This window comes from Nipponia nippon, unplaced genomic scaffold, assembly GCF_047370975.1.
Source record: "Nipponia nippon isolate SJK-2023a ecotype South Korea unplaced genomic scaffold, ASM4737097v1 scaffold_5, whole genome shotgun sequence".
NCBI classification, from domain to species: Eukaryota; Metazoa; Chordata; class Aves; order Pelecaniformes; family Threskiornithidae; genus Nipponia; species Nipponia nippon.
Genome location: NW_028262369.1, coordinates 7,314,386 through 7,333,898, shown reverse-complemented (window position 1 = coordinate 7,333,898; position 19,513 = coordinate 7,314,386). Strand labels below are relative to the sequence as shown.

Genomic DNA, 19,513 nt, shown 5'->3' with positions numbered 1-19,513 from the left:
TGTCTGTATTTGGTTAACAAAATACTCATTAAAAGTGTCTCTCTACCCCTCCTCCAATTGACTAGCAGTCCAGGATGACAAGCTCAGGTGTAGATGTCATCTTCTGAAGAGTTATATGTACATTTGAGAGAGCAGCTCTGGGGCAGAGACACCACCTGTGAGTTGCGAACACAGATGATAGCTGAACTTAAATCCTTAGCATCAGTTATCTGTCCTCTAGCTATATCTCTTTAAATACGGACCTCTTTTGATGGAACATGCATGAGAATTTCATTTCTTTGGGGAATTTGTGCTGTTAAATATAAATTAATTCTCTTTTACAGGTGAATAGGGTATATGTCATTTTTGATGTACCTACTACTGTGTCAATGATCAAGTTATGGAATTATGCCAAAACACCTCAGAGAGGTGTGAAAGAATTCGGTGTAAGTAATTTTTGCATGCATTTTGTATGTTCTGGTGAGTCAGCTTGCTTGCTTTCTGTACTTATTTTCACAGTTTACTGAAGTGTGATTCCAAGTAATCTCAAAGGACGGGATTCATCTCATTTAACTCTACATTTAGTATTAAAATGACTAATCTATGCCAGTCATCCATCCTCCCTTTCTTGTCCAGGGAAAGAACACTTTATCTGATTTTTTTCTTAGATAATTGTCTCAAGATAGGATAATGCTTTCCTTTTTGCACTGACTATAGAGCAGGCCTGGAAGACTAGTTTAAACTACAAACCCAAGTTTTAGACAGCTGAAGTGAGATTCATTAATTCCTAGATTTAAGAGTGATTCACTCCAGTTAATAGAATGGCAATTATGTAAAACATGAAATACATTTTTAATTACCTTCTTGAAAGCTGTATTAGAAACATCCGTGAGAAGACAAAAACTTGAAAAAAAAAATCAAAACCTAGCAGCAAGTAGAGAGAAATGGAAGTTTTAAGGAATAAAAGCTAAACTAATGACCAGAGTTGTGAAGCAAATAGGGCAAAATGATTTCTAGTTAATTGATAGAGACAACTGCTGAAAGCAATGCCTCATTTCTAGATGTTTTGTTTGTTTGTTTCTTAAATATCTTCAGCTGCTGGTGGATGACTTACTTGTGTACAATGGGATTCTGGATATGGTGAACCACGTAGTATCAGGCATCCTACCAACCTGCGATCCAGTGGTCCCGTATCATACCATTCTCTTTACAGATGATGAGAAGATTTGCCATCAGGAGAAGAGAACTGTTATTAGGTATGTGAGTGGATCTCGATTGGAAGAAAGAATCTTGTTTTCAAAAGATGTTTTTATGTGACCTCTGTCAGCAATATGTATATTGCTATAGAAAATTCCCTTCCAAAGCATACTCATCCTCAGTTAATGGGAAATAACCAATAGTTTTTTGGATACTAGAACCAAATTACCAGCTTTATTTGTTAGCATTTTTTAGCACTTCCTGGGGTTCATGATTCATATTTACATATGTTTTCATGGAAGCTTATAGTAATAAACACGAAAGAAGTTAGGCTTCCTTAGGGAATAAATAATATATCCCAATGATATTACGTGGAGGGAAAAAAAATAGAAAGTTAATGAAAACGAACCAAGCATCAAAAGTAAAGAAAAGAAAGTCCTCTTATTTGGCACAAATACTAACTAAGAAACCAGAATTCTACTATTTTATAAATGTGCTAAAATAATGAACTTCTTAAATGAGAAATGAATTGCATTCAGAGGGATGACACTTTGAAACCACTAAGTTGGCAATCTCACAGAAAATATGATGAAATGCCATGAAAAATGCACTTATATTTAGAAGGTCAGGATTGATAGGGTCTAAAAAACTGTTCCTAGCAAGAAAAATAAAGACTGAAAGAATAATTTATTTTAAATGAGATTGAAAAGTGAAAAATCAAAAGCTTATAGAAATAAGCACTTTTTTAGACACTGCACAGCTAACAAATAGAATGTCTTGCACATACATCAGTTGGAAAAAAAGACGACAGTTTTGCATTCAAAAATGGCACATGATTCATTCAGAAGAATATTCAAAAATTTAGAAATAAGTGGAAGGAACCTAAGCTGTCCTGATTAAGAACAGAAGTTCACATTTGCCTACGGGGTTTGTTTTCCTGTGGTTCTCTAAAGCATTGGCTGTTGGCCACTGATCCTGTCAGATGTTGAAATAAATCATTATTGTTTGGATGTATTGTGTTAGACTCAGGTTCTTGTACAAGTGGCTGTGTTGTCATGGTAAAATTTGGAGGTAAACAGTTTTTCAAATGAAAAAGTTACTGAAATGAAAATGTCTGGAGGAAATACAAGTTTTGAGAAAATTTTCAGTGGGATCTAGAAAGGGGGAGGAGAACCGAACTTTTACTTTCTTCAACTTAACATCTTTGTACGAGTAAAATTATTTTATTGAAAGCAAAGAAGGACCAGCTGTAATCATAGATCTTTTTCATATAACTTTCTTTGCACATATTTATAAGACATATATCCTTTGATTTAGTTTTAAGAGGGGTATACTTTTTGGTTCATGCACACTGCATGATCTGTTTTCCAGTCAAGAACATGCAGAGTTTCTTCTCTTCTAGAATTCCTGTGCAGGAGCTTTCTTGGTCTTTCTTCTTAGCCTGTTTTGCAATCTTCTATTCCCTTTTTCTACCTGCTACCCAACTAAAATATAGGGTACTTCAGCAATAGAAGACAAATCCCTTACTACATGCTGGATAATATCCCTCCACTTAAAAAATGTTCTTGAGCTTTTATGTACTGTTACTTCTGATTTTGGCCTATTCTCTTTCACATGTCACTGTTCAGTATTTTATGAACCCTGAACTTGAGTCTGATATTATCATCAATAACTTAAGTTCTGATTTACTTCAGTATCAGTTCTCCTGTTTCATTCTGACAGTTTGAGAGACATTACATTTATCTCCAAAAACAGAAACGTGTTTTGTGCAGTATTTGTAGAGAAAAGAAAAATACACTTCCTTTTTTCCAAAGACATGGATGGTTTTTTTTGTCTGTGTGAAAGGGAGATGTTATTAGTGATGTTTTCTTTAACGTTGAATTCAGCTGATATTTTTTCTGTAGTTTGTTTAATTTAATTTAACTTTGAAGTTATTACTTCTTTCCCAAAAAGAAATTGTTAAAATTTTGCAGCCGCCTGCAAACAAAGCTTGTCACAGTAAATGAATTTTGTTTAGTTCAGAAAATTTTCAAATAATGCTGTATCAACATTACAAAACAGTGTTAAGTTCCATATAAGGATTTTTATACCCTCTTTGTATGGCACTGATTTAAAATCTCACTTTGGTTAATGTGGTTCAAGCTGTGTAGGCAGGCAAGAAAATTGTAGAGTGAATATGATATTTATATTTGAATGTGTGCCTGAATGAATGCCACTAATTAAAACTGGCAAGAAGTCCTTCAGGTGGATGCAGACAGAATGCCTTTCCTTTCTAGATAGTTTCATATAAAGTAGCTGTGCTTCATAGCTTTGTTTAGCCTCCAGGACCTAAATAACTTATTTGGTAACCTTTTCCATGACTCTCATAACTTTTCACAATATTGATTATGTTGGCTATTGTACTGATTTTAATCTTTACAGCAATCATGTGGGAGATCAGGATGTACGAATGATGAATGAAAACGAGATTGTCACAAACAGCAAAAAGAAGCAGGCTGTGGCTGACCCAGGTTAGTTCTGTCTTCTACAGTTTTCTTCTGTTCACTTTCTACAGAGACGGTATGGGTGACGAACATTGTTATAGACCTAAACTGGGAAAAGTGGGGAGACTTACACCTCTTTTATATATTTAGCTCTACTTTTTCTACCATAGGAAGGCAAACCAGGAATGTCATACTCTGGTGGAATTTTATTCTATATCTAAATTTGAAAGTGGATGATATAAATCAAAGACATATGTGGCATGCAGTCAGAGCTTATACCAGCACATACAGAGAAGTCCTCAGGAAAGAAACTGACTGAAGATAAACTGAAAACTGGTGTTAATTGTACAAGTTCATAGATAGCTCTTGGAATAATAGGCTCATTGCATCCCCACTGGCCTTTTAAGCAGCTTTAGAGATGATGCATATGTGTCTCAGAATTAGCTGCTTGTTGCTCCTCAAGCGAATCCAAAATCACGATAAGTGTAACAAGGGGGAAAACATGTTGACGTTATTCCTCCCACTGTCTTTCTGCTTGGTCTTTTCTCTTACAAAGTGATAATTAAAAAGACAACCTCTTTTTTTCCCAAGGAGAAAGAGTAGATTGTATTTATAGTGTGAAGAGTCCCAGTCAGTCATTGTAAATTACTCAGAATAGCTCCCTAAATACATTACAAATTCTCAGCCAAGCTGGTATATTCATGATTGTTTTTTTCTCCTGAGCATGACACTTTCACCAATTAGTTTCTCTAGAAAGTGTTACAGAAATTATTTGATGGCTTTTAATAACAGTGCTGTAGGAGAAGGATTTGAAATGCCATTGCCTGTACAAATACAGCTTCGACGTTATTAGTATATTAGCACTAGCTATGTCAAAAGTATTTTGAACATCTCTGTGCCTGTTGTAATGACATCCTGGTTTCCAGTGCAGGCATACCCTATGTCCAGTAAAGAATAGCTGTCATTGCCATGGCCATCACAGCTATTGTCTGAGCATTAAGGACACAGAATGCCTATGAAGTCATCAGTTGAGGATTGCCTATTGCCATCTGCCCCATGTCTGCTCTGTAGTACTTACTGGTATCAGCCGCAGTGGTTGATAACATAGATTTGTGGAATGATTCGGGTTGGAGGAGACTTCAGGGGGTCCCCTCTTGCAGGAGGGTCCAACCTACCACTCAGAAGAGGGTCGAAGTTGAATTCAGACCGCATTCCATAGGAAAGCGATAACATGGGACTGTGAAAAAACTGTCAACGTAAGAAACATTACTGAGAAGAGTAGCTGAGCTTTCCTTCTGGAATGGGAAGAGAAATGGGCATGTTTCTTCCTCATTTTAATCTGTGGCTTCACTGTTAATACAGATATAGTCTTAAAACAGCACTCAATTTTCCTTAACAGCTTTACGTCCAAAAACCTGCATATGTGAAAAAGGACTGCAGAGGAGGAAAAGATAACAAGGGATTGTGATTGGAAAGTCCTGAATACGCCCAGCCCAAAATACCTGCAATCTAGCTCTTCAAGATGTGTATCATCCAAATGGAAGATTTTGCATGTCTGCTGCTGCTGCACCACCTCCTGTCTTAGGAGAAGTTTTATTCACCACAGGGAATTTTCTTCAGTAATGAAATTTAAAGCACAAATTAAGTTTTTCTGGTTTTTTTTAATTGTCATTATCTGTCTGATTCCCCCCCCCCTCCCCCAATTGAAAATCCAGGGAGGAAGGAATGTAAAGGAGTGAGTGAGAACCTTATTTCTAACTGACAACTGTTCCTGCCAAGTACCAAGAACTTGGGTGAAGCAGGGTGGTCAACAAGAGGCTTTCAGAGTATTTCTCAAGCTTTAATTCCTAAATCCTAGCTGGATGATCATGAAGGTCCTCACTAGAAGGAAGCATCTGCTTTGTTTCTGGTGCCTGTAAATAGTTCTTTGGGAAATGCACTTATTAGAGGAAATATTCTTTACCTCTGTTTCTGAGCTGCCACTGTATGTTTTGATGCCATGGCTCGCTCTAGGGGCTGACACTGTTTCTGACATCTGGAGAGGTTCCACTGGGTATGGAGAAGTGTGATGAATGCTTTTTTTAAATGGACATCAGGAAGTGGGTTTATCAAGGTTTAATAAGTAAGTTTCAGCTGTCACTTCTCTCATCTTTTGCAGTGAAATAATGATTTCTTTCATTATTTCACTACCATGAAAAAAAGCAAAATAGGTGTTTTGCCTGAAGTGCCATTGGCAGGCACGCTACACATTCTTCAGTCCTCCTGCTATAGAGCAATGCTCTTTCTCCTATTTTGCCTGCATTTGGTTATGTGAGCAAGGAGGGCATGCCTCTGCACTGCACTGACCGGATCTGTTGTCAGCAACGTATCATCACTGTTGAGAAATGGTAAATGCATTTTAACTAGAAGAAGGTGAGGAGTGAACTGCATTTTTAAACACGAAGTACCCTGCATATGTAGTCATTTAAACAAAAACTCTAACCAAATAATTATGCTGCAGAATTTGTAGCTATGCAAATGTACTTTTCACTGGAAAATTGTCAGTGGTGACAACTTGTAAATCTCTTCCATAGAAGGTTCTTCCTTTCTCCTTTAGAACTTGCTCAATGTTTCCAGGGAGAACTGAACACTCTGAAGTCAGTATATGCTTTTAGACATGAAACAGAGATGTACTATTGCAGCTCCTGATACAGAATCAAAATATGCTGCTTCCCGTTCTGTACTAAGTCAGGAGTGCAATGTCTTGTATATTGGCTTATAAAAAGCATACTTCTTAGCTGTTTTTGGCTAAACTGAAAAGTCTTAAGGTAGCAATGCATTTCCCAGATTTCTGTGTGTTGATGGAGCAACAAAATGTATTTTGTACTAAATACAAAACACTTTACTTCTAAATGTAAAATGGTGTATGTGAGCGTATTGTACTTTGTTTAAAGGCTCTTCCCAAACTACACTGACAAAAGAACCCTTCTGTTGTTCTGAGAACTGTCTCCCCTCATGTGTTCACCAGTGTAGCTCTACCAAGAACCAAGTTTTAATTTTTGCTCCAAATCAGATAACCGTTACATGCAACTCAAAATGAAAAAGAGGAGGAGCTGAAAAGAGGGTTATTGGTAGGGCTAAGAACAGACATAAATCTATGCGTTTGGAAGAGGAGAGGCTATAGCAAGGTTTTTAAGACTTAAGGCACAATCACAGATTTGTCATACAGGCAATCTGTAGATGAGATGAGGCCTGTCGTATTGTCTGTTCTTCTGAGAAAATTGCATTGAATGTGAAGAGAAATGAAACCCATCGTGTTTCCTGGCACAGAATAGCATCCCTCTTATTGATCAGAAAAGGTGTGAGCGGGAGAGGACTTTCTGTGCTCATCTGTCTTCTCTGTATCTGTCTGCAACATCTCAAGTCCTGTGCAATGGACTAATGATTTTTCAACCCTAATCCTTTGAGGTAGCTCCAGGTTTTGTAAATTATTGCAAAATACTTGGTCAAGCTCAAATTGGTTGCAATTCTCTCTATCGTCTGTTTCTCTGCCACCAACTGTTCCTCACTGGTCAGTTGGTAACTGCAGCCAGTTGTCACACCTTTTGCCTCTGGAAACCTGTATGCAGTGCAGCTGGTCTGGCACAGAGAGTATTGGCTTGTACCTTCTGCCAGCCTCTCCTCGCAACTCCTTTTACCCATTCAAGAGATTCCCCACAATTGCCACACTGTGGAAAGACTGTGAAAGTCTTTAAAATATTTCCGAAAAATTGTTAAGTTGTGGAACATCCTCCCCTGCAGTGTCTCTGTCTGAAAGAAGGGTTTGCCAGCCTGCTGTCTGCTCTGGGATGACATACACCACCAAGGCAAGGCCTAATGAAGTCCTTGATTCTAGTCAGTCATATGCAGAAAGTAGCATAATGTTTAGAAAATGCTTCATTAATCTCTGTGGGGTAGGAGATTTCAGTGTTTGCCCTCCTAATTGGAGCTGAGATCTAAGACCCTTTATGTAACCAAAGATAATTAAGTGTCCTAGTCAGCCCCATATACTCAAACTTAGATACCTGACTCATTTCCACAATGAACCAGGGGAAAAAAATTAAGTTTTATTCAATTTTTCACCTTTTCTTAACTAACTAGTCACAAGTACATTCATGTCAGACTAGCATTTACAGGAGGGAAAAGAGGAAGAGTAAACATGCAATCAGGAAAATCCCCACGGAGCACTTCAGTCAACGTCAGGCGCAGTTTCAGCAAGAGTAATCCAGCAAGAATGTGCACAGTACCACATCATTTGACATTGTCAAAAGCATGGCAAAGGAAAAGGAAGGATTAATATGAATTCTTGATGAAACCTTTGATGTAAACTATTAAACTTTAGCCCAGTTCCAATTTCTGGGCCACTCAAAAACCTTAATGTCACAGTTGCTCACCTTTACCTTTAATGACTTGCTTTAAAGGGGTTGGATCAAGATAACAGAAATGAGTTTGTCCCACAATGACACTGAGAAGGGCAGAGGATAAAGAAATAATCCATGAGGAAGTACATGTCATGCTGCCTACTTTTTGATCTTTAAAAAGATATTTTTATCAGTCTTCACAGTGCAATCTGAAAACCGGGATGCCCGGGAAGGCCTGCAACTTCTGTTTTCGATTTCTGCCTTTTTGTGGTTTAATCCAGTGGAATTTAAGCAGCAGTGAGAAGCACCTGTATGTGGACAAGGGAGCAAGCAGTGGTGCAGACAGTGTAAAAGGCAGCACATGGAAGCTCGTGTATTGCTGAGTCAGGAGAGTCATCCTCATTTTGCAGGATGAACCCATAAGAGCTACATAAGGAGCTACAATATGGCAGCTAAATTAAACTGAGCCCTTCTGATGGCTTAGGCTGGACCTGGACAGAAAATTGCACCACAGCGTCCTGCTTAGGTGATGCTGTTTTCTGTAAGATTTCCTGGTCCTGCTGGGCTTTTAGCATGTTCCTGGTGTGTTGGTCATTCCCCATAGTGATGTTCAGGCCTGTCATTTCAGGGACGTATGCCAGACTGGTAATGTCTACAAGAGCCTGACAGTGCCAATGAGTGACTGAGTGTTGTGGGATTGGACAGAGATCTTGTATGGAACACACTGGAACGACCAGAGACAGGACTCACTGATGGTGATGATGTGAGAGCAATGGGTGAGGGAGCTCGAATGTTGAGTCTGTAACCCCTCTGTGTTAGCAGCAAAAGCTTACTGCTCAGCCTGTCAGGTAAGAGCAAACATAAAGTGCTGTATTGACATCTGAATTCTGGCTCATGCAGGAGATGAAGTCTGCGTTCCCTTTGATTCAGTCAATGGCTTTCACTCTGTAAGACAGAAGTATTTCCCATTCCCTCCTGCTATCGGCTTCGGCAGTCCTCACTGTCGGGTGCACCTCTATACTGGCCTGGGGAACATAGCGAGTGATTAGAGTCCAAACCAGCACTGGTGTGAGCAGACATGTCGTATAGGGATGCCTTAGGCTGGCCTCCATGTTCTGGGGCTGCTGATCCAGGAGGCTGAGCTCTAACAGGAGCCGCTCTCCTGGTAAGAGTCACTGAAGTTGCCAGATCTCTTCCAATATTCTTCAAAAAATGTGGGCTCCAGAAGATGCTGCCTAGTAATAGCTTCACCAGTGCTATAGACAGATACTGTGAAGGTGCACACTACAGCATTTGATGCACCTTCCTGTATTCCCTTTTAGCTTTTTTCAACATCTCTATGTTTTAGCTGCATCATTATGCTTAGAAGGTCACTCCTTTTTTTTCCAAACCAGTCCTCAAGGTCCTGTTCAGAATCATTGCCTTGCAGGTGTGACCAACCTGTTTTGCTTTTCAGGTGTATGTGCTCGGATGTATTACAACCTTAGTTTAATTTCATCTGCTTTCCCATATGTAAGCCGCTTGCTATCTGTGATTTGTGGTGTCACCAACCCCTATGACCACAGCACAGTGGCTCCTGTTTGCATGGGGCCCTCATTTCTAGGGCTGCCGGTGCTGCACGTCTGCCTGCTTGATTATTGCCCATTCAAAAATGCTGCAGAGATAAATGTTCATTTTGGAGACGTGCACTGACGTGTCTCCTCTAAAGAGCAGAGAGGAGTATAGCATACTGGAAAAATGTTTGCTTCCATTTGAGCGCTGAGGTCCTGGCATTCAGAGCACAAGAAGGAGGGTTCCTGGCTCAGTGGTCTCTCTGCCCATTTCTGTGACTATTTGCTTGTTTGCTGAGAAATGACTTACAGCCCATGTGAGACACAAACATCCCTTTATCACGCAGCTTGTATCACCCTAATGGAATTCTGTCAGCTGAGGATAAAATGTGGACTAAGAAAGCAATTATAGAGTGAATCTCCTAGCTGCAGGAAGAGCTGAGAGATGGGGACAGAGTGCCCAGCTGGAGTAATTTCCTGTCCGACTGGCCTCTAAATCTTGCTGGGAAGAGATCAATTTTCCACCCTTGTCTAATAGCATCAGCTCCAGTCACCCTGGCTCAGGACCCTGTGAAGTGCTGCAGTTTGAGATCTAGGCATAAAAGGAAACATTTGCAATTTGTGACTTCTTTCTTACTGACCTAGAAATTACTGGAAAAAGGGAAAACAACGCTACAGACCTTCTGTCTGGTGGCTCTCTAGTATTCCCTTTCTTAGCTCCTGGTCGAAGGAGAGGACCGACTATCCCCATGATCAGCAGGGTAGGAGTTTCCCAGCCTAGACTATTGCTTCCGACACTGCACAGTCCTCCACCCACAGCTCACTGCTTTGCTCTAATTAGGAGAGGAAAACCACCACCTCATGGTCTGCTAGCAGCCTTCCCCAGGTACGCTGTTTATTTCTGGAAGGTCCCAAATTATACAGGTGAGATCACAGTGAAATCCTGCCTTTAGCTTTCAACTTGCTCAAGGTCTCTTTGGTGTGACTAAAATCAACATGATTCATGAATTCTTAGCGTGTGTCTCTGCTCTGTCGCTCATGGGACTTCCAAACATGTCAGCATGCACAGATCTTGTGCGGTTTTCCCAAGAGGATGGGCATTCTGGGGAACCATAAACCTAAGGAGAGACCTCAGACAGATACAGTCAACTTGTGCTCAACTTCTTCCTCCTACTCATATGTGATCTGTTGTTGCAGAGCTCAGTTGCTTGTGTTCCTTAGCTTATCTGGATCTAACTGGAAAAGGAGTTTCATGGTGGTTTTTGAACGTTCAGCATGCTGGACTAAGCATGTGGAGGTGAATGTCAGAGAACACTACAGGAACTCAGAAACGGTCACGTCTCCACCTTCTCAGCAAAAAGAAGCCGGTTGCTACCTGAAAGTCTTCTGGCCCTGGAGGAGGCAGGGGGTGGGTGCAGTGCTAAAGAGAAGTTTTAGATCTGGACACGACATTTCAGAGCCATTGTAAAGGCCAGGAGGACCCTGCTGCCTCCTGAGAGTGTGAGCCCAGCTGAGTGCCGTGGGCTGAACTGATCTCCAAACTGTAGCCCAGTCAGTACAGATGGAGCTGAAACAGACGTTGGTCAAAGGCTCAGATGGAAAGCAAGTGTGGTAGGCATAAGGGTAGGCGCATACAGAAGAAGCTGCCATGGCTGTGAAGGTTTCTCAGGGAAATGACTCTTCACCCAACGGAGCCTTGTACCTGGGAGAAGAGATGGTCCCTGCAGTAAAGATAATGAACTGGGAGCAGTTGAGCCCTTTTATCTTTTTCACTAAGATTTCTCTTCTGCCTGATGGCAGCATAAGGTGGCTGCCAGGGTAGACGTTTCTGGCTGTAACAAGCCGGGGAAAGAACTTTCATCTTGAGCAAGAGAGAGCTTTCATCTTTCATCAAAAAGGGCGAGGACCGAGGCAGCACCGGCACAGCAGCTTTACGGAGTGCGCAGAGTGGTTGGCAGGAAAATGAGTCAGCCAGCCCAGCGAACTGAGCTGAGGCATGATGGCTGTCAGCCCCGCTTGCTTGCAAGTGTGGCTTAGCAAGTGTAAAACACTGATGGTGCTGTTCCTGCCTGTTATTCATGGCTCTCTGCTCCCATTCATGAAAGATTTTCCTGGCTGCTTTCTGCAATTACACACCTTTTTTTTTTACCTTGCAAAAGTCAGACCAGGTTACACAGGGCTTCATCCAGTTTGGCCTGGAAAACCTATAGGGATGGAGGCTGCACAACCTCTCTGGGCAATCTGTTTTAATACTTGACTGTCCTAATAGGGAAAAAGTTTTTCCTTTGACACATAATAATCTATACTTTCCCCCCCACTGATTAAAGGTCTAGATCAGCGTGGATAAGACTTCTGGCATTGCAGAAAGGTCATCTCTGCTGTCGTCATCTAGCTGTATAATAATAAATTTGGTCTCACAACTATAATTTCAGATTTGCAGATTAGCAGATCTTATGATCTGCCTCTTTCCTGGTCTGCTGGAGGCACTGCTAAAAATAGAGTAAGTAGCAAAGCTACCTGAAATGATATAAGCCTAAACAGTGGTAAAAACTAATCTACAATGAATGTCGGTTCTGGCTTGTTTCCAGAGGAATGTTTTTGGATGGCTTGCTGTACACTGGAAATTGTTTGGTAAGGGTTAGTTGGTGAACAGATGAATCAAACTGACATTTCCATTACCACCAGGAGATCTGTCTGTGGCCAGAATTCATGGAGAAGGATGTGGGATGATAGTAAGACTTTTCATAATATTTAATATTGTCAGAGAAATGAAATAGCTCCTATTATTCATCTCTCTGGGATGGTCACGTATCCGAATATTAACACAAAATGGGAGATCTGATCAAAACCCACTGACCCAGCAAGACACTGATATGTATTTTAATCACTCTCTTTGGGGCATTGAGAAAATGTACTCTTCACAATAAATCTGCAAGAAGCTAAGAAAGATCTGCATTTCTCAGTACAGTACTTGGGTAGATCAGTGCACGTTCTGTCCCTGTGTGTTCTGTCTGAAGTCCTTTGGGATCCCCCAGTGTTGCTCTTTTTCTTGGGGGAGTAGCATAAGGCCCTAGGGAGATCTGCACCTTGGTCATCTGCTTGTGGTTTGAGAATAAGGGTCAGGGGATGACTTGCTGGACACTTGTTTGCATGTCCAAGGGGACTCCAAGGGGAGGAGAGGTCCATAGGGGATGGCTCCAGCTCACAGTGGAAAAGTAACCAGCTATAGAAGCATATGGATATAAGAAATGGAAAAGGGTCTCCGGAGGCAGTTTCACTTTTGGAAACAAAGACTGTAGATTTAATGTCAAAATTATGAAAGTCAAGTTGAATTGGAATGTGCAAGAGGAGCTAGGTATATAAATGTATAGCGGACATACCATGAGAAGCAGGCATTTGCGTAGGAAGAATGGAGAAGGGATTAATGGTAATCAGTGGTACCACCCAAATCCTTGTGACTCAGATTTCAGCACAGATGATGCCGATAATTAATATAAAGATGTTGACAGTTGCCTCAAACTAGTTCTGCTATATTTTAAGTCATAAACCAGAAGGGCTGGTGGACTTGTTTTGCAGAAAACGTTCACATTATGCAGGGATATTATTATTAACAGTGCAAAGGGGTAAGCATGAGGTCATGAAATGTGTGATTCAGTGACTGATTTTGACTGCAATTATGCATTAGAGATATCAATGAGAAGTCTGAAAAATGAATTGACAATGCATGTAGATCTAACTCTAGTAAAGGGCCCTCCAAAATACTGCACAGAAACTTTGCCATTTATCTTCTTTATCCACTGATGCAGATGTAAATTAAGTTTCTACAGGCTGATTAGCCTGTGGAGAGCTCCTGTCTAGATGACCTCCCAGCACAGTGCTTCTGCGAGAAGAAAACTCCTCAGATTTTCCTATGGTGGATCTGATCTGCAAGTGGTTCCAATGCAGGTTGTTTGTATGGCTTCTCTCTTTTTTTTTTTTTTTGTTGTTGTTGTTGTTGTCAGATATTTGTTATATTGCAATGGTTTAGTTTTTGCAGCACAGATTTTATTATTTGGTTTCTTTTACTGGAATACTGTCTGATCAGAGGGGTGGGACCAGTTGACCTCCAGAGGCTCTTTCCAGCCTCAATTATTCTGTGATTCTATGACCGGTATGGACCAGGACCCTCTGTTTAACATAACTTACCTGCTGTAGAATCTGTTCTGCCAGCTGAAGCCTACTGAGCCACAGCATGGTGAATATTAATCGGTTGCTTATTTAACGCAATCAATCAGTACAAACTACAGATCGCTTGAGGCTGGGAAAAGTATTCATGCCCTCACACTTCTGACTAGACATCTGCTCCTAGAGATGACACAGGGACAGGCAACCTGTGCCATGGCTTTTATGTCCTCAGGTTACAGGCAGGGATGAATACATAACAGACAGTGCATGTTACTTGAATAAGAGTAATGCTAATGAATCTCTGGATCTGGGTATGACTGGAGAATAGCAAATGTAAAGCCTATAGTTAAGAAAGGAAAGAAAAAAATCATTTGGTCCAGTATTGGGTCTTCAGACTTGAAAGTACGCGTTCAAGGAAAAAACCAGAGTTATATAGTTTAATGGAGGATGGATGAAATGCAACATGGATTTATAAACTAATTTTTCACTATCTGTCTGATTGCCTTCTCTGTCTGTCTCTATACAAGTGAAGGTGATAACATTTTGGAGAGAAGACTTATTTAGGCTAAGGAGCAATGTCGGCACAGTGCAAATCAGTATGAATTGTCCAAGAAGAACAATGGCTGAATCTTTTTAACTGTCAGAATAATGGGACTGTGTAATTGCCTTTCTGCCTGAATACCAGGCGGCAAGACCTCAAGTCTTAAGACAGAGCATGCTTGTCACAGGACACATTTCTGGCAAGCACAGGATGCTAAAAGTGAAAGCAAAAAATTGCTTTCAAGCCCGTGTATTTAAGATACTGCTGTCTTACTTCTATTATGCTGACTCAGTTTTCTTACCCTCCAAGAAGAAGCGCTCTTTCTGCAGGTGTAGGCGTTCAGCCCTCACCCTCCTGTCGTGTTAGGAGTGCGTGACTATAGAAAGAATAGACTGGACACAGAAAAGCTCTTCAGAATTGTGGGAAAGACAGCTGTGTTTCTCTCCCCAGCAAACCTGGGTAAGGAAAGCTAGCAAGGAAAGCTAAGGCTTATAAAAGGATGAAAGGACTTGGTAACGCACAGGAATACAAACAACAGGAAGCGCTCAGGAAAATGAGTAGAAAATGAGCAGCTTTTTCTCCCTGTAGAAAAATCAGGTAAGGTGGCTCAAGTACCAGAGGTGGTCACAAAGGTGCAGATAGCTTAGCAACTGGAGAAGAAACCATCCTCACAGAGGCAGAGCTGCCTTCAAGGCACAAATGCGACAGAGGAAAAGAAGGAAGCAAGGAGCCGGTGAAGGACAGAGGTAGTGGGGATGCCCTGTTGCTTTTTTCACAGGTTCCCTGCAGCTGATCTCTTGGGCTGCTACGGCAGGTAAGGCACTGGGGACAGACTCTAGGACTCAGAAGTTACAGATACCTAATAATAATGTACGGGAGATCTGGCAAGAGTGGCCAACTCTAGTGGGATGCAATTAACCTGGAAGCTCCACCAGAATAGCTAAAAGCCATGAATATCAGGGTAAAACACCTAATACACCTCTCTAAAATGGGCAGTAGCAATTCATACCAGAACAGATCCAGGAGAAGGACACTGACACCTGAAAGGGACCCAGAACTGACAATATCTGACAGAACCATCCTTGATGATGCAAAGCTAATAAAAATAATTCATAGATCTGTGCTGGACCTTGGTACTAGTAGGCATGTGGAGAACGAGGCTAAAATATAATCTGAGCATATTGTCTGGCCCCATGAACATGAGAAGCCACAGAGCCTGTTCATACAGGATCGACTATTAAGATTTTACAGGCAGAGAGGGCAGGCAGTACAATATATGAAGACTGATTTTGCTAATGCCTACATTACATTTTCCTCACTTCTGTGTCCACTGGAGATTATGGAAAGCTCTGAAGAGAGACCGCTGAGAGTCAGGGGTGTGGGCTGTTGTAGAAAAGCAAGTCTGGAGCAGTGCCTACGTGAGTTCTGTGCGAGGAGGGCCAGGCTACTCCCACCCATCTGAATCAAAGGGACACATTTTCCTACAAAAAAGAGCCATGAAAGCAGAACATAAATGCTTGCAGGATGGCATGCTTGTGTGAGACACAAACATCCTCTCCACGATGCATGGAGCCTTCCAGATGATTTGTCATAATCTGCTGCGGTGCTTACTGGGATTTGCTCTGAGGGGACACTGCATCTCCAGCGGCTCCATCCATCCTACGCTCACCTCTGTGCCCACCTGCGAAGGGAGCTGGCTGTGTCGGGGAGGCATCCTTTTCCCAGTCCCTTGTTTCGATGCTGTGACTGCCCCGAGGGCACGCACTGTGCACCACCCTCTGTATTGCCGTAGCGACCTGGCAATTTGCCAGGTGTGGCTGTAGATCTTGGCTGTAGTGTGGTACAGAGAGGCTACACGAGCAAAGCGCTGTGCCTGTGTTTGCACAGCGGCTTGTAAGTAGAATAAACTGCTAATAACAAGGAGCTTTAAAAAATGTATTTGTAAGCCCAGCAGAGAACAGTATAGATACATCATGCTGAAAGACAAGTAGGATCTCTCATACATATGTCAGAACATCCTCAGAATCCTTATGCAGAAGAGCCCACAAGGTACGGAGCATGTCCTTGGAGTGTACTGTTCCCTCCCATCCTCTGAAGATGTCTGGAGCTGTGGTGACACAAGGAATGATCTGCTTTTTTTTTTTTTTTTTAATTTTCCCCTCTTCCTCCCTGTTGTTTTTGGAATAACCTTAAGAAGTGGATTATACCCAATGCAGGGAAAGGTAGGCTGAACTCGCAGGTTACCTTTTGCTCATCTTGCCATCCTCAGTGGCCTGGCAGGGAGCAGCAGCAGTGTGCAGGACAGACATGTTCTGAGTTTTGATGCATTTGTCACATTGAGACCAGGGAAGTGTCAGTGACTCTCTGAAAGGAGGTGGGTGAACCAGTAGGGTAGGGCACAAGGACATCCCTCCACCCCCACCAGATCTTTACAAACCTGGCTACAAGGCCAGCCCTGTGAGCAGAACCTGGTGGACAAACTGTTGTTCATCCATTGCACTTTGCTGGGTCCCAGATGGGGAGGAAGGAGCTCCAGGGCCGTTTTGCTCTGTGTCCTCCATGACAGCAGCCTCCTTTCCTTGGGGCAGGCTCCATAGCAGCGATCACCTTGTGGGGCCTTTGCAAGGGGCCAGTCTTCCAGCATCATTGTCATGGGAAGGCAAAGCACGGCTGTCAACACGTGAGCTGTTCTGTCAGCTCAGTTATCACAGGTTAGGAGAGATGGAGGTCACAGACCTTTACCTGTTTCACTGATGGGTTGATGATTGCACACTCTTATGCCCAGCCCCCAGTTATTTACAGTGGAGACCTGCTTGGGTGCACTGCAGCCGCTGACCTCTCTGCCCTGGTTTTCTTCCCATGTAACCCAGGATGCAGACAGGCAGGGAGGGTGGTTTGCTGCATGCCCAGGTCTCATCCCAGTGTGTACTCAAGTTGTGATTGTTGATTGCTTTGGTGTGCAAAGCATTTTTAGACAAGAAAATAAATAAAAAAGAACAGGCACAATTTTCTAACAAGTAATGTCATTTAATGAATGGTGTAGTCTAGAAAATAGAAACTACCCAGATGCTGGTTGGTTGGTTGGTCTGTTTGGGGCTGGGGGAAGGCTCTTGCTTGGACACGCAATGCCTTCTCTGGATTCTTTTGTCAGCATTTGTAGTTGCTGGAAACAAGGAAACATCCATATATTGAAAGAGGCGCTAAGGGGGCATTTTTTTTCTAAAGTGTGGGAAGTATGCAGAACAACTTCCCATCCTGTCTCATTGGGCAAGTGGCATGAAGGGCTCAGAGCTCACCAATATCTTTACAGATGATTCATACCTAAAAGGGATAGACTCAACCAACGGTACATACCCACAGTTCAGTCCTCTAAAGTCACCGGAGACTTTGCAGTCTCGTGGGCTCTGGTGTTATTGCACATCTTTCTGGGTGCTTTTCTGCACGTGTTGTGCCTCTTCCCTCAAGGTCTGGCTGCTAATTCCAGGGAATATGCTTTTCAGAATGTCACAGTACACTGTGTACAGCTCTGGGTCTATTTTGGGCTTGGGCAGAGATCGGGAGTTGCAGGCCTGTTCAGTGACTGAGTGCTGTAGCAAATAGACATCGCTGAAGAGTGCAGTTAGGATCTTGTGTGCAGCCTTGTAAGGATCATCTTCGAACTGCACCATTGCCTTGAGCTCCATCAGGGTATAGCCATTGTAACGCTTGCTGTCTTCGGCCAGGGGTTGCACAGTCTCACCAATGTGTCTCACTTTCCACTTCAGGCATTTCAGTTCTTCTTTTACATCCTCTAGTTCTTTCTCCAGGGCTTGGAATTCCTTCGTGGTTACAAATCTCCTGCCAAGGAAAGAAGTGGCAGACACAGTGTGGAGTTCAGAGGCTCAGAGGGGTGAAATCAGCCCAGTTTGCCTGGGGTCAGACCACAGAGCCTGAAGTTTGGGAAGGGAGATACCCGCCATGTCACTGAATACCATCCCCAGCTCTCATCTGTCAGGCTTTGTAGTAACAGCAGAGTTTCTCTCTGCTGGTACAGGGAGAGATGTGTTTTCTCATTTGAAAGGAAATGAGGCACCTTGAAACTGTGCCCCGTTGGAGGAGCTGAGGTTGACAACCCAGCCCAGGTATGGTCCTGTAATCAGGTCTGGAGAGCTACATGAATATATGGAAAATATGGTATTTTGCTTCTTGGATAACAGGGTTTAGTGGGAGCATAGGGTAGTTACTGGAAAACAAACACTGGGAATATTTAAATCATAAAAGATATTTAATTTTTTTTTTATGAGGGGCTCTTAAAGACCCTATACCAAGTTGATTCATTTGAGGACTAAAACACGTGTATGCCCTGGATACGTACCTTTCATGAGCAGGATCTTCCAGATACAATTCAAAACCCTTTCCTGTATTCTTTAATTCAGTTTTAGAATAGCCAGGAGACTGGGAACTATCTTCAGGAGTCATTGTTGCTGGAGGCCTTGTGCTTTTCCTGGTTGGGGTCAGTGTGTGATCTGATGCTGAAGCTTGTACGTTTTGTGCTGTGTGAGGACAAAAGGTATAGACGGAGGTTGCATTGATCCCTGGACTGACTGGAGAGGAGTCAGAGTATTGCTGTGGCTTGGCTGAGCTGGGTGTTAGACTGAGCCTGGGGCTGGCTGGGCAAGATGCTGGAATAGTCCTTGCTCCAAATGGGCTGGAACATGATATTGCTAAATTTTTATCTCTTTGCTCAAATGGTTGAGGGCTTGGTGATTCTCCTGAGGCCAATCTAGTGATGGAGGCAATGTCCAGCAGGGTTTGATCCTGAACCATGGAGATCTGGCTGGTCGGTTCTGATGAAAGTGAAGAGCTGCTTGATGTGTCGCTGGAAGAGCTTGACGTAGCGAATGGAGGCATTTTCTGAGCATTATGGTCACTCTTGTTCCTCTGCGTGCTAGTGACATTTAGAGCTGGGTGTTGTGAAGCCCTAAAGAAAGACAAACACACACTTTTTCCTCTGGACTGGGCTAAAGGCTTATAAGACTGTTCTAGGCCTATTTCGGGACAATTTTAAGCCTGTTTCCCATAACTGCATTTTCCCATAGGCTGATTTGCTTCTCAGGTCTGTATAAAACCCTCTGCTTCTCATGACCAAGAACAAAGCATCTGAGAATAAGGCACATAAATTCAGGGCCAGTTCCTCCCTGGTGCCAACTAAGCATTCGTCAGCTCTCATCAGTGTGATAA

General features: G+C 42.4%; 2 protein-coding genes across 10 annotated transcripts in view; one reads left to right on the top strand and one right to left on the bottom strand.

Annotated features, from left to right (window-relative positions):
• The window catches only part of KATNIP (katanin interacting protein), a 65,907-nt gene extending 59,367 nt beyond the window's left edge, over positions 1-6,540 (top strand). For all 8 annotated transcript variants that reach the window (XM_087734584.1, XM_087734578.1, XM_087734582.1 and 5 more), the window contains 4 exons: positions 324-425; positions 1,075-1,235; positions 3,598-3,686; positions 5,059-6,540. In XM_087734584.1, the coding sequence (XP_087590710.1) occupies positions 324-425; positions 1,075-1,235; positions 3,598-3,686; positions 5,059-5,114 (408 nt within the window). In that variant the 3' untranslated portion in view covers positions 5,115-6,540. The remainder of the gene's footprint in view (positions 1-323; positions 426-1,074; positions 1,236-3,597; positions 3,687-5,058) is intronic.
• Positions 6,541-16,515: 9,975 nt separating this feature from the next.
• Positions 16,516-19,513, bottom strand: part of LOC104023436 (interleukin-20 receptor subunit beta) — an 89,089-nt gene continuing 86,091 nt past the window's right edge. For both annotated transcript variants that reach the window (XM_087731994.1, XM_087731995.1), the window contains 2 exons: positions 18,648-19,253; positions 16,516-18,130 (listed from right to left, as the gene is read on the bottom strand). In XM_087731994.1, coding sequence (XP_087588120.1) covers positions 17,704-18,130; positions 18,648-19,253 — 1,033 coding nt within the window. In that variant the 3' untranslated portion in view covers positions 16,516-17,703. The remainder of the gene's footprint in view (positions 18,131-18,647; positions 19,254-19,513) is intronic.